Here is a 13569-nt window from a genome sequence, read left to right as displayed (position 1 = left end):
AATGCTCACTGCCTTCTCCTCCTGTCTCTGCTGACACTACCCCATGTCACTGACAGTAATGGTGCAGACATTCACAACTCATGCAGAGCACTTTCCAGCGAAGCGCTCCACAGGGCTTTTCTCCTTCCTCACAGTAACGCTCTAAGGTCTGGCACTCTCCTCACTTTGTGGTTGAAGGAACTGCAGCTCAGAGAGCTCAGGAAGCTGCCCCAGGTCCCAAAGCCTGTGGTTGACAGCCTTCCTGCCCAGCCACGCAGCTGTGCCACCTGCTTTGCTACTACCTAAGCGCCTAATACCCTATGGCTTCCAAGTCCTTCCTGCTGGGAAGATCAATGAGCTGTCCATGTGGCACAGGTACTCCCACCCGCGGTCCCATTCTATTTCTAAGCATCGACGATTGCACAGTCCCTGGGGTGCCCCAGCCTCCACGTATGGGATTCGCATGAATGGCCCCTCAGGCCTAGGCATCTTTGCAAAGCTGCCTTTCTGAACTTGTCCCCCTGAAGGTTAGACCCCAGAACGCCAAGCCCCTCGGCAGACCCCGAGGCTCAGGCGGAAGGTCTGGGTGAGCCCCGAGCTCCTCCCCACGCTCCTCCTACCCCCCACGCTCCTCCTACCCCCCCACGCTCCTCCTACCCCCCCCCACCCCATGCTCTCCCAGCGCAGCCCCGGGCCTCACCTGGTGCTCCCGCAAAGCCTTCCGCGCTGGGGACGGACCCGCGCCCAGTCTGGCCGTCCACGCCCCTTAGCAGGCCTCGACCCGAGACGCCCACACCTGCTGGGGGCCCGGCCTGGCCCGTCTCCATGAAGACCCCGGTGGAGCCCGGCAGCCGGGGCCACATGGTCTGGCCGGGCCGCACGGGAGGGGGTGGCCTCTCTTCTGGGGGCCGCGGCTGCAGGGGCCACTGGGGCAGGACAGGCTTCTGGCCCGTGGGCGGGCGGTGCGCAGGGTCTTCGGGGGTTGCGTGGCTGCTGGGCCTCGGTGGGGCGGGTTCGGGCTGCGGCGGCTCCGTTGGGGCCTCTACTGGCAGCGGGGGCGAGGACGGTTCCGAGGGCTGCTCCGCTGGGCATCGTGGGAAAAAGAAAGAAACACACAGGGTTAGGATCCTCAGCCCTGACTGCCCCATCAGGCCCCTCCGTAAGCCCTGGTGAGTCGGGTCCCCGCGGGACTATGCGGCCGCCCCCACCGCGTGGCGCTAGCAGGACACACGGGCGTCCACCTGTGTCTTCCGAGGCAGCATGACCACCTGGGAGCCACCGGGGACCCCTGCCCAGGGCTGGGGGTTCCAGCCTCTCCTGCGTAGACAGGTGTGCTCTGCAACTGGCCTCATCCTTGGCTCTGGTGCCCAACAATTCCCGATTTCACGGCCCGTGGACACCATGGGAGCGTCGCAAATGACTGAAAGGAACCTGATGGCACCGACAGGCAGTTTCTCCAACGGCCTTTCCTAACCAATATTCCATGAGAGAAGCCCAAAAGAAAACAATCTGAATGATTACTTTCTCAATTTTCCCCCAGGATGGTACAGAGCTAATTCCATTCTAGATACAGAGAAGTCAGTTCATTCCACACAACAGAATGACATCAGGATTTACATCTCTTTAGAATCCTGGTTGAGAAAGGCTGGGTTAGACAGGGAAAGAGGCAGAGGGATTGAAAAACATGGAGATCCCAGCTACAGTGGAAGATTCAGGAGTAAGACACCAGTCTAAAAACACTAAGTAAGGCCGGGTGTGGTGGCTCATGCCTGTAATCCCAGCACTTTGGGAGGCCAAGGCAGGTGGAGCACGAGGTCAGGAGCTCGAGACCAGCCTGACCACCACAGTGAAACCCAGTCTCTACTAAAAATTAAAAAAAATTAGCCGGGTGTGGTGGTGGGCACCTGTAATCCCAGATACTCGAGAGACTGAGGCAGGAGAATCGCTTGAACTTGTGAGGTGGAAGTTGCAGTGAGCCAAGACCATGCCACTGCACTCCAGCCCAGGTGACAGAGTGAGACTATCTCAAAATAAATAAATAAATAAATAAATAATAAAGAAATAAAAATGCTAAGTGAAAGTCTGCTCCCTAAATAAGGAGGCTCACAGCCCCCATTCTCTGCTCAGATCCCAGCCACTTGCTTATACCTCTAGCTGGAAATAGGAGGATTCTTCAAATTGACCTTATAATGATGCCCACAGCCGTAAAACTCTATTTAGTGTCTCCCCGTTAAATGTGAATGAAAGTCAAAGTCACCTGACATATGAGGAAAGCTGCCAATATGAATGACAGAGACCAAAGCAAGCCACACCAACCAATGAAAAGGAACTCTAAAGAGACAGACATGGTGCAAGAAAATAAACACACACTGACCTCAGAGAAGACGATGACACTGCATTTAAGATGCAAGAATTGATTGCTGTACAAAAGGGATAGTCAGAGAATAAGGGTGAGCCTTTGCTGATTAAAAAGGCGCTGGCCAAAATCAGAGATTTCAATAAAAGGGTTGGTAGACAAAAATCAGGGAAATCTTTCAAAAGATAGAAGATGACAAAATGATTGACAATAGGAAGTAAATCATAAAAAAAATTAAAGGGTCAACCTAAGAAGTCCTTCCAGAAAAAAAGAGATCTGAAAAACTGGTTTGTAGGAGTGATGGGGTGGTAAGGAGAAGATTATCAAATAAATACACAACTTCCCAGAACTGAAGAAAATGAAAGATCCCAGCACAATTACTGAATAAAAGGAATAAACCAAGCCATATTCAGGACACTGAAGATAAAAGGAAGATATTACAAACTTTCAAGGGAAAAAATTTAAAAAGTGACTGCAAATCAGGAAGGCATCACCAAGCTTCTCAACAGTATTGGCAACTAGAAGACAAGGGAACAATGTCAATATTGATAGAATATAATTATCAACCTTGAATTCTATACCCAGCCAAAATACCCATCAAATAGAAGAATAGAATAAAGATATTTTTAGACAGCAATATTTTAAAAATTTAAAAATGCTCTCTCTCAAGCACCCTTTCTTAAAAAGCTATTGGAAAATGTGTGCTACTGAAACAAGGGAGTAAACATGAAAAAGCACCAGAGAATAAAGAAAGGAGAGAGAGGTAAAAGCCATTTCTAGGATAGTAGTGAAGGCAGGCTCAGACCTAAAGCCTTATTGAAAGTCTAGAGAATAACCAGTCCAGGCTAGATCAGGAAGAGCAAGAATTCCTGGAAGGGGGTCAATTTTTTTTTAAAGTTGAACAAATGATCTGATACTTTTTATGATGTAGAAAATTGTATTAAGAGGCTGTTGAAGGGTAGGAAGACTCCAAAATAGATACCTAGCGTATACGCAACACTGTTACCAATTAAGAGAAAAGTGAAAAGGAAAGCAATACAACCTTAGAAAGCTATTGAGTTCAGCATAGCATAAATGTTGCATGTTGACTGTGGGATAACTCTGTTGGAAATTGGGAGGAAGGGGAGTCAATATACAATGTCAAAAGCTGATAAATCAATTTAGAAGTATGGAGGTAAGTACTAAAGAAAAGAAACAGCTGGAAGAGTTGCATGTGGCTGCCTCTGGGGCGTGGGAAGAAGGATGAGGAAGGCAACAGGGAAGCTGGTTTTCATTATGACCTTCTCAGTGTTATTTTACTTATTTTTATAAAATATAATTGTAGAAGACACTGAGGGCCTATTTCTCCCCTTTCCCCTCTAATACAAGCACGCTTGAGTCTACGCGTCATCTTCCTTTTCTTTCCTCCTCCTCTCTGGACACCATCTCCCTGGCTCAGAAGCTGGCCTGCCTCCCAGGGCACAGGCCTCTGCCTGAGCCCCAGCCCCACCCTCCCAGCTCTTCTTGGAACGGCTCCATCTGACATCACTCCTCTCTCTTCTCAACCTCTCTTTCCTTCCTCCCCACTAGTTCCTTCCTTTTAACCCAAATGTATGTCTCTCCATCCAAAACTCAGGAAAAAACAGAATTTTCCTTAGGCCTTCAACCCTCAATAAGTTATAGTCAGCAAAGTATCTTAAAATGGCAAAGCAAAGGCCCACCCCCAAACTGGCCCTTATTTTTTCCCCTGTCCCCACCAAACCCTTCACATCACCGTCTTCCTCTGAAATCCACACTTGTTCTGCCTCATCCAGGCATGTGGAGTCCTATTTTACTCTTTCTCCTTTGTCTCCCTTCTCCCCCACCCCCATCTTTCATAAATTTGTTGCTAAGCCCAGCTGATTCTAATTTTGAAATATTGCTTGGATCCTTCATTCACACCTTTTCAAGAATGCTCTTTAGAAAACATTCTAAGCATATTTTCTGTTCAAAAATCTTCCATTGTTCTGTACTTCTCATAAAAATCAAACTGACTCGCCTCGGCCTGACATTCCAGGTACCCCACTTTGGCTGCCAACAGTGTCCTCACTGGTACCCAGCTCTCATGATTTTCCTGGCTTCGTGCCTTTGCCACATGCACCCCTAAAATGGCCTCTTCCAGCACCCTCATTGAGAGAAACGGCACCCATTCCTGAAGTCCCAGTTCAATACCACCACTTCCATGAAGCCTTCTTGGATTGGCCTAGCGGGCTTGAGCAGTCCTGCCTCTGCATCAGGAAGCAACATGGACCCCTGGGGGCTCTTTCTGTGGTTCAGACCTTTTCTCTCTGGCTGACTGATGAGTACTGGAGCATCATAATTTTCTGCCATTTCCGGGGCCTAGCACAAGACCTGGTAACTGACATTGAACAATTTAAGTATTGAGTGAATAAAAGAAGGCTGAACCTACCTATGACAGGTACAATGGGCCATGCATCCTAATTCCTGCCAGCCATTAAACTGGGAACCCCAATTTTGCCAAAATAATTGCCATTCTGGGGTCCTAATAAGGCAGATCTGGTACATATAGGATGGTGATAGTTCTTTCACTATAATCCATTTAAATATATCCATTACTCCCTCAACACCCAGACTTGTTGCACTAAGTGGAAGGCGGAGGAAAAGGAATGAACTAAGATATTGCTTGAGCCAAATATCCTCAGTGGATCTCCTTGGGGAGTCCGTGCATGAGTGCCGTAGACAGCTGAAGGCTCCAAAGCAGCCTGCCACATCACAGCAGAGACAGTCATGAAAAAGCGACATCTCATTCGGATGGGTGCCCCCAGCCCTGGCCTCTCCCAGCTCCGGCTCAGTCCATAGCGTCACATGGGGTGTCAAACGCAGAGGTTTACGACCAAGTCCTAATGAAGGCTGGATAGCACTCTGCTCATTCTGGAAAGAGACCTCTCCAGCAGCCAACTGCTTTCTGAACTGAACATGTGTTTCTAATTCAAGAACGACCATTTGAAATGAATTCTTCATGAGAGCCAAGGGTTGCTCCTCCTGTGTTTTAACTCCTAAGGAATGATAGGGACAGACCAGCCACACTGCACCAGGCCTGCCTGACACCCTGCAGGGGTCAGGTGGGGTCACAGCCTCACCATGGGTGAACCTGATATGCAGGGGTTGAAGGCCACTCCCTCTCCTCAAAAGCTCCTATTAAAAGTCAATTTCAAAACCAAATGTCAATTTCAACTTTTACTAAAACAAAGACTTTCCTAAGAAAATCTCCAATAATTCATGAGGCTGATGTGCTAAAACTCAGTGTCTTCCTCCTGAATTAACACCCTCGCTCATTACAGGAGTTGGGGGTTGCCTCCTGTCTCCAGGAAGCCCTGCTTTCTGCAAGGGCCCTGAGCAGCTGTGCTGCAGGAGGAGACCTGGGGAAAGGGTTGGTCCTGTACTTGGCAACTAAGAGGTGTCTTTTCAATGAGCAGAGGCTGTTGGAGAAAGCCTGACCTTAGCTATGAGGGCATATGGTTGAGGCCTGACTGTGGGAAAGCCACTGAAACTGTGTTCATGCAACAGGCTCAACCTGCAGTACCCTCCTGTCATCCAGGCTGAAACTGATGCCAATCAGAAGCAGCAATGAACTAAGATATTGCTTGAGCCAAATATCCTCAGTGGATCTCCTTGGGGAGTCCGTGCATGAGTGTCGTAGACAGCTGAAGGCTCCAAAGCAGCCTGCCACATCACAGCAGAGACAGTCATGAAAAAGCGACATCTCATTCCGATGGGTACCCCCAGCCCTGGCCTCTCCCAGCTCCAGCTCAGTCCATAGCATCACGTGGGGTGTCAAACACACAGGTTTATGACCAAGTTCTAATGAAGACTGCATAGCACTCTGCTCATTCTGGAAAGAGACCTCTCCAGCAGCTGACTGCTTGCTTTTTTTTTTTTTTTAAGATGGGGTTTCACCATGTTGGTCAGGCTGGTCTTGAACTCCTGACCTCAAGTGATCCGCCCGCCTTGGCCTCCAAAGTGCTTGAGCCACCATGCCCGGCCCAGCCGACTGCTTTCTGCAAGAGCCCTGAGTGGCTGGGCTGCAGGAGGAGACCTGGGGAAAGGGTGTGCCCTGCTAATGCCCCACTACTTGTAAAACACTATGCAAATGTTAAGTGTAATTCATCAGAAGTCCATTGAAGGTGAAATCCGATCTCCCTGCCATCCAAAGGGTTTACCTGCTGACCAAACGCTGAAAGTGGGGTATTTTAAAGATGCTGATCAAGACTTCAGGCTTTAAAAAAAAAAAAGATGTATCAAACTGCTGACATACAGAATGCTAAGCTGATGGACGGAAGATGTTTTCACAGTTGACTGCTCCACGGAGTGGCAAAGCTCTAGTTCCTGGGAAATAGCCCCCATACCATCAATGACTGAAGCGTGAGAAATGCTGGACTCATCAGAAAATTCAGAGAAACTGTGGCTCATGGTGCTGAATGGAACCAGAGTGCACTTACACAAAGAGGCTTTTTCGAGCAAACAGTTGATGGTCTTCCCTGCAGGACAGGAGGGCAGGACACCAAGGGCCTGACAAGTACGTATGCAAAAGGATCCCTGGGGCTGAGAAGCAAACATGCATTCCTTGGAATAGTTCTCCTCCGAGAGTCAACGGCCATCTCAACACTGCTTTCAAGTTGGGCACCGTGGCTCACGCCTGCAATCCCAGTACTTTAGGAGGCTGCAGTGGGAGGATCGCTTGAGGCCAGGAGTTCAAGACCAACCTTTCAACATAGCCAGACTCTGTCTCAACACAAAATTTAAAAAATTAGCTGGGGATGGTAATATGTCCCTGTAGTTTCGGCTCTTCAGGAGGCTAAGGCAGAAAGATCACATGAGCCCAGAAAAGGGGGCTATAGTCACACCACTGCACTCCAGCCTGGGCAACAGAGCAAGATCCTGTCTCAAAAATACATAAGTAAATGAATGAATGAATGAATGCTGTTTTTGAATTTGGTTTAAATGAAGAAAAGCCCTCAAGCCTGTAAGAGGGAACACTGTGTTGGTTGCACTGCAGAAGGGACCATATTGACACCAAAATCATAAGAATCCAGATATAACAATAGGGAAACCCATGGAATCGGGCTAGAGAAAATGGGTTTAATTTTCTGCAAGTACAAACTAGAAAATGTTGAAATATAAATACAGCTTTAGTCATGTATGCTAAAATCTGTGGCAATACATTTGAGCTGGAAAGTAATTTGCTATCATGAAACCCTGACAGAGAAGGCACTCACTCAGCTGAGTATCAGCAGCACTCGGAATTTTTTAATGTTTCTTTTTTTTTAAGGAATTCACAAGCTGGGCTGGGCACGGTGGCTCACATCTATAATCCCAGCCCTTCGGGAGGCCAAGGTGGGCAGATCACCTGAGGTCAGGAGATTGAAACCAGCCTGACCAACATGGTGAAACCCTGTCTCTACTAAAAATACAAAATTAATGGGGTGTGGTGGCAGATGCCTGTAATTCTAGCTACTCGGGAGGCTGAGGCAGGAGAATTGCTTTAACCCAGGAGGTGGAAGTTGCAGTGAGCTGAGATCATGCCACTGCACTCCAGCCTGGGTGACAGAGCAAGACTCCATCTCAAAAAAAAAAAACAAAAAAAAACCAAGAGAGAAATTCTCAAGCTGATTCTAAAATTTATATGGGAATGCATAGGAGGATCTATACTGCTTGATTTGAAGACTCACTATAAAGCTACATGAATAAGCTGTAAGGAGAGACCTCAAAAGCCGGAACAGAATAGTCCGTAAGAGGGCTCACACACACAGCTGACTTCTGTTAGTGGGGCAGTGTCAGAGTCAGTGGTTTATTCTGTGTCCTCCCTCCCGCCCACATCCTCTTTCTTTTTGGGTACAGTTTGCCTGGGGTGGGTAGATCCTGCTGCCTCTGGGGTAACCTTCCTTCAATTTCCAGAACTAGAGCCAGTGGTTTTTTGTTTTAGTTACAAATTTAATTGCAAATTCCTGGGCCTCACCTCATCCCTGCTGAGCAGGGAAACCCTGAATGAGCCCACTTTTTTTTTTGTAAAAGCTCCCACAGGATTTTAAGCATGCAGCTCTCGGAAAGCTCCATTCTCAGAACACTGTAGCTCTAAGTGCAAGGCTAAGATGCAGAAAAGCAGCTGCAGATGACACCAAAGAGCACTGCAGAAACCTGGTGCCCACAGGATAAAGAGCACGAGTTGTCAGGAGTTCCCTATGGCCTGAATGTATGCAATTTATTGAGCCTTTATATGCCTACAAAACTATAAGTCCATCATGCTACCTTGGGCCTAAACTCACTCCAAACTCAGCTGATTTCGAGTCGGGGCCAAAGTGGTCAGAATGTTGGCATCAGCAGTGCTCTGGCCAGGCTTTCTGGTTAAATAGTTATTTGAATAGGCTGTGCTTTTTCATTCTTACGGCTTAACTCAATAAAAAAGAGTATGCTTAAGCCTACAGTACTCCTAAAAGAAATGCTATGATGAAAATTACTCAGAGACATGAGCAGTAAGGGGTGGGAGGGGAGAAAAAGGAAGTGATGCCCTTATCTCTAGCGTGCTGACATCTACGCAGGCTGTCTCTTCTTGGAAGCGTGACATCTGGAAAGAGAAGTCCCCTGCACACAGCTACATAGCTCTGCCTACCCTTCCTGCTCGTCACCAGCACCCCTTCTTCCCGTACTGGGAGAGGAACAGTGGGAAGGTGGGGTCCAGCTGAGGCTCAGCCTCTGCATGGGGCCAGGGGACACTAAAGCCAGCTGGGGAGGGTGGGCTGCCCCATTCTCCACGTGCTGCTGCCACTGGGCTGCAAGTCAGGGCAGTCCTGGGCCCTAGGTAAGGAGACAGCCTCTGCTGGGCACCCAATGCCTGGGAGGCAGACCCTGAGGCCAGGACACCACCCCTGCTTGTGGGGATACCCGTGAGTGATTCCCTAGGGCCACAGACTCGGGTGTGGGTAAGGCTGGGCAACTTGGGGAAAAGGAACAAAAGAGGGTGCCTGCTGAGAAGGTGTGCAGGCCCGATGCTCTCTGCACTTGTGAAAATGGGAGTGTGCCCATCCGGGAAGGAGGGCTCCACTCTGTGGCCACATTGCAGAAAGAACAAAGGGCCTCCAGCCTCCTTTCCACTTAGAACCTAATTTGTTCTTAAGCAATGAGATTCTGGTCAACAAAACTATTGATACATGAGATACATGAAGCTGTGAATGCTGAAAAGGGAGATCACTAGGCATTTTTTTTAAGAGACAGGATCATGCTGTGTTGCTCAGGCTAGTGTAGTGGTGCGATCATAGCTCGCTGCAGCCTCAAACTCCTGGGCTCAAGGGAGCCTCCTGCCTCAGCCTCTCAAGTAGGTGGAACCACAGGTGCACATCACCACACTCAGCTAATTTTTAATCTGTACAGACAGGATCTCTGTTGCCCACGCTGGTCTTGAACTCCTGTGCTCAAGTGATCCTCCCACCTTGGCCTCCCAAAGTCCTGGGATTACAGGCATGAGGCGCAGCTTCTTGCCATTTCTAAAGCTTTTTACACTGCCTATGTGAACACTGATTATAAAAAGAAGAAAAAGAAAGGGAAAGTGAGAACAGAAAAAAAAAAAAAAAAAAAAAAGACCCGTGGCCATCTACAGCATCCCCGGAGCCACTGGGGACCTCGCCCTGTTTCTGCTGTGCTTACATGCCCTCTCTCACTCTTCCAAGACTGGAGGCCTGGGGGTTTCTAGGTAGAGATAGGGAGAAAAGTTCAGTCATGAATAGATTAAACATCCATTCTAGGGGACGGAGGATTTAAGTAATAGGTAACATTTCCTGAGTGATTACCAAGTCCAGACACTAGCTAATCCTCCACTGTTGACAAGCATGGATGAGCTGAGATTTCAAACCTGGGAAGTAATCACTCCCCAGCTGAAAATCCTGCAATAGTTTCTCATAGTACTTAAAATCCTGCTCCTTTATCACAGCCTAGAAAGCCTGCCTGACCTCATTCCTACCCTCACTTTGACCTCATTGCTGATGACCTTCTGCCTTGCTCATATGCTTGGTCATACTGGTATTCCGGGTTTTTCAGAAGAGCAGTCATTCCTGACTCATAGCCTTTGAAAATGCTGTTCCCTCTGCGCAGACCATTTTCTCAAAAGTACAATGTTTTGTAATCTTGTAGGGACAGGGACTCCCTATGTTGCCCAGGCTGGTTTGGAACTCTTGGGCTCAAGCGATCCACCCGTCTGGGCCTCCCAAAGTGCTAGGATTATAGGCGTGAGCCACTGCACCAGGACTCGCGGACCTTTTGTCCCTACCCCCAAAAACCTGTCCAGGCTCACTGGCTCATGCCTGCACTTTGCAAGGCTGGGGCAGGCGAATTGCTTGAGCCCAAGAGTTTGAGACCAGCCTGGGAAATATGGTGAAACTCATCTTTCTTAAGGAAAACAAAAAAACCAACAAAAAATTAGCTGGGCATGGTGGTACATGCCAGTAGTACTAGCTACCCGGGTGGCTGAGGTGGGAGGATCACCTGAGCCTATGAAGACTGAGGCTACAGTGAGCTGTGATTGCACCACTGCACTCTATCTAGCCTGGGTGACGGAGCAAGATCCTGTCATATATATATATATCCATCCAGCTGGGTGTGGTGGCTCACGCCTGTAATCCCTGCACTTTGGGAAGCCAAGGTGGGTGGATTACCTGAGGTCAGGAGTTCGAGACCAGCCTGACCAACATGGTGAAACTTCATCTCTACTAAAAATACAAAAATTAGCTGGGCATGGTGGCAGACACCTGTAATCCCAGCTACTTGGGAGGCTGAGGGAGGAGAATCGCTTGAACACAGGAGAAAGAGGTTGCAGTGAGCTAAGATCATGCCACTGCACTCCAGCCCTGGTGAAAGAGGGACATTTCATCTCAAAAAAAAAAAAAAAAATTAAATATATATATATAATGTGTGTATGTATTTATTATATGTATGCACATAATTTCAGGAATCCCTTTTAAACCCCAGGGAAGAACACCTACACTTAACAGAAAGATACAAAAGAGACTTGGACAAGAAAAAAAAAGAGACTTGGATCTAATTCAGCATGAGCTGAAGCACCCTCTTCTCCCCTATTGGCTGCTTCTTGGATAATTCAGCCCTACCTCAGTGATGCTTCCAAAGAAAACCAGATCTGTGAAGAGGGCAACAGGCTGAGTAGAAAGGCCACAGGGTGTGTTGCTCCTGGTCCAGTGATCTGGTTACTGGTCCAAAACTGTCACACATCTTCACCTCTAAACCTGTGCTCACTGTGGTAGATATCATGACCACCATTAAGCCCCCTTCCCTCCCCAAACATAGCAGCCACATCACTTCAAAGGAGCAGACCTGCGTTGACAACAGAATGTGGCAGCCGTGACGCCACTCCAGCTCTGAGCTAGCCTGTGGGAGGCCCAGCAGCTTCCACCTTCCCTTGATGAGCCAGTTGCCATAGTCTGACCACTTGAGACCGCCATGCTGTGAGGAAGCCCAGATTGGCCACATGGAGAGAGGTGCCAGGTGGGGGAGCACCGAGGCACCAGACATATGACCAGCTCTTCACAGACCTTCCGGTCGATCACAAGCTGAATGCAGCTGAGTGGGCAACTGAAGCTGATGCCACATAGAGCAGAAGAACCGCTGAGCCAAGCCCTGCCCGGGTTCCTGACCCACAGAATAATGGAAACGAATACATCTTTGTTGTTTTAAGCCAGCAAGACTTGGAGTGAATTGTTACAAACCAATAAATAGCGAATCTACAATGTCCTCCCCTCCTACTTTCTGAATCCCACCCATCCCTCAATCAGATCCAGTAACACCTCCTCCCGGAAGCTTCTCTCACCTCCTTCCTCACCCCGTCAGCCTCTGTACTCTGCTCAGTAAATACCTACACTGAGGGCTCAGCTCAGGGCTCTCTCCTGAGAATCCCTCCCTGACTTCCACTGTGGGCGTTTCTCTGCACACCCAAGGTAGCTCATGCACACCCCATTCCCATGACTACCTGCTTGTTTCCTCATCAGACTGTCTTTTATCCACATACTCCCCCACACAGCCATTACCTACCACATCATACGGGCTCAACAAGATCTTATGCACTAACGGGATAAACTCCTATGCCACAATCTCATTCGCTCTCTCTGCAGACCTGTGAGTCTCTTTCCCACTGTGATTGAAAACACTTTAGAGTAAGGATTAAGCCTACTTCTATCCAGGTCCCCCAAGAGCCTTGCACATCGTAGGCACTCAACAAATGTTCTGTTGACTTTTAACTGATTGACTTGTCACTTTCATTGTGACCTTAGCTCCAGATTCTCCCACGTACGGTACTCAGGTTCCAAGTCTCCTAGAGCTGGATGCTAGACAACGGCAGCTTGTTTATTTCTGGCTCTTTTCCAATCAAAGAAATTCTCAAAACTCCAGGCAGTCTACACTCACCACCATGAGTTCAATCCAAAAGGACAATGTTTTGTAAGCCACATTATCTTTAAAGGGATCCACCCCCAACTCCTACTGCAATGACAAATGTGAAAATGTTAACAGAGCTTCCCACGCTGCCAGGGAGTTCCAAATCAACTGGAAATATCTGGTTCAATCTGTTATCATAAGGCACAGACCAGACAGCACTGTCACCACAAGGGACAATCATTCTATGAACACATACATGGTCTTGTGACCTCTACTCAACATTCCAGAGATAGAGGAGCTGAGTGGCCCTGGACAGGGGGAGGGCTGGGTTATAAACAGTGAGGTACAGTGGGCCGGATACTGGGATGGGGGACAGATTCCTGGTCCTCCTGAGCTTAGGTGACTCCTCATCTTCAAGATAAGCACAGTGCTCTGGGGACGTCCAGGGCATTTTCCCACCTGTCTTGGACCCTCTCCACATTCCTGAGCTGCCGGGACCTGGCCCTGGCTCTCCCTGGCCAAGCCAGAGCTTGCCTGCTTCCCATGTTTTAGCTTTCCCCACCTCGGGTTTTATGTCTCATCTGTGGCTTGATCATAAAATCCCAAGGCTCGCAGAGGCTATGAAATCTCAGTTCCTTGTGCAAGGACCGGTGTCACCCAGAGCTGAACCAGGTCGGGGAGATAAAAGTCCCAAAGGCAAGCACAGGAGAAAACAGGGAGGGGGAAGTCAGGAAACAGGCTCCTTCTAACACAAAGCAGGCCTCTCAACAAGTCCCTATGAACCAGACAAGTCTGCACTCAGCTCTGGGACACACATCGTCCTC

At 48.6% G+C, this 13569-nt stretch overlaps 1 protein-coding gene across 1 annotated transcript in view; it reads right to left on the bottom strand.

The window, feature by feature from the left end:
• EMILIN2 (elastin microfibril interfacer 2) overlaps nucleotides 1–13569 on the bottom strand; it is a 65909-nt gene that overhangs the window by 7067 nt on the left and 45273 nt on the right. The window contains exon 5 of the mRNA XM_032293272.1: nucleotides 680–1063. Coding sequence (XP_032149163.1) covers nucleotides 680–1063 — 384 coding nt within the window. The remainder of the gene's footprint in view (nucleotides 1–679; nucleotides 1064–13569) is intronic.

This window comes from Sapajus apella, unplaced genomic scaffold, assembly GCF_009761245.1.
Source record: "Sapajus apella isolate SASKATOON/1434 unplaced genomic scaffold, GSC_monkey_1.0 scaffold29, whole genome shotgun sequence".
NCBI classification, from domain to species: domain Eukaryota; kingdom Metazoa; phylum Chordata; class Mammalia; order Primates; family Cebidae; genus Sapajus; species Sapajus apella.
Note: the sequence above shows the minus strand (reverse complement) of the source record. Positions and strands in the feature narration are given on the sequence as shown.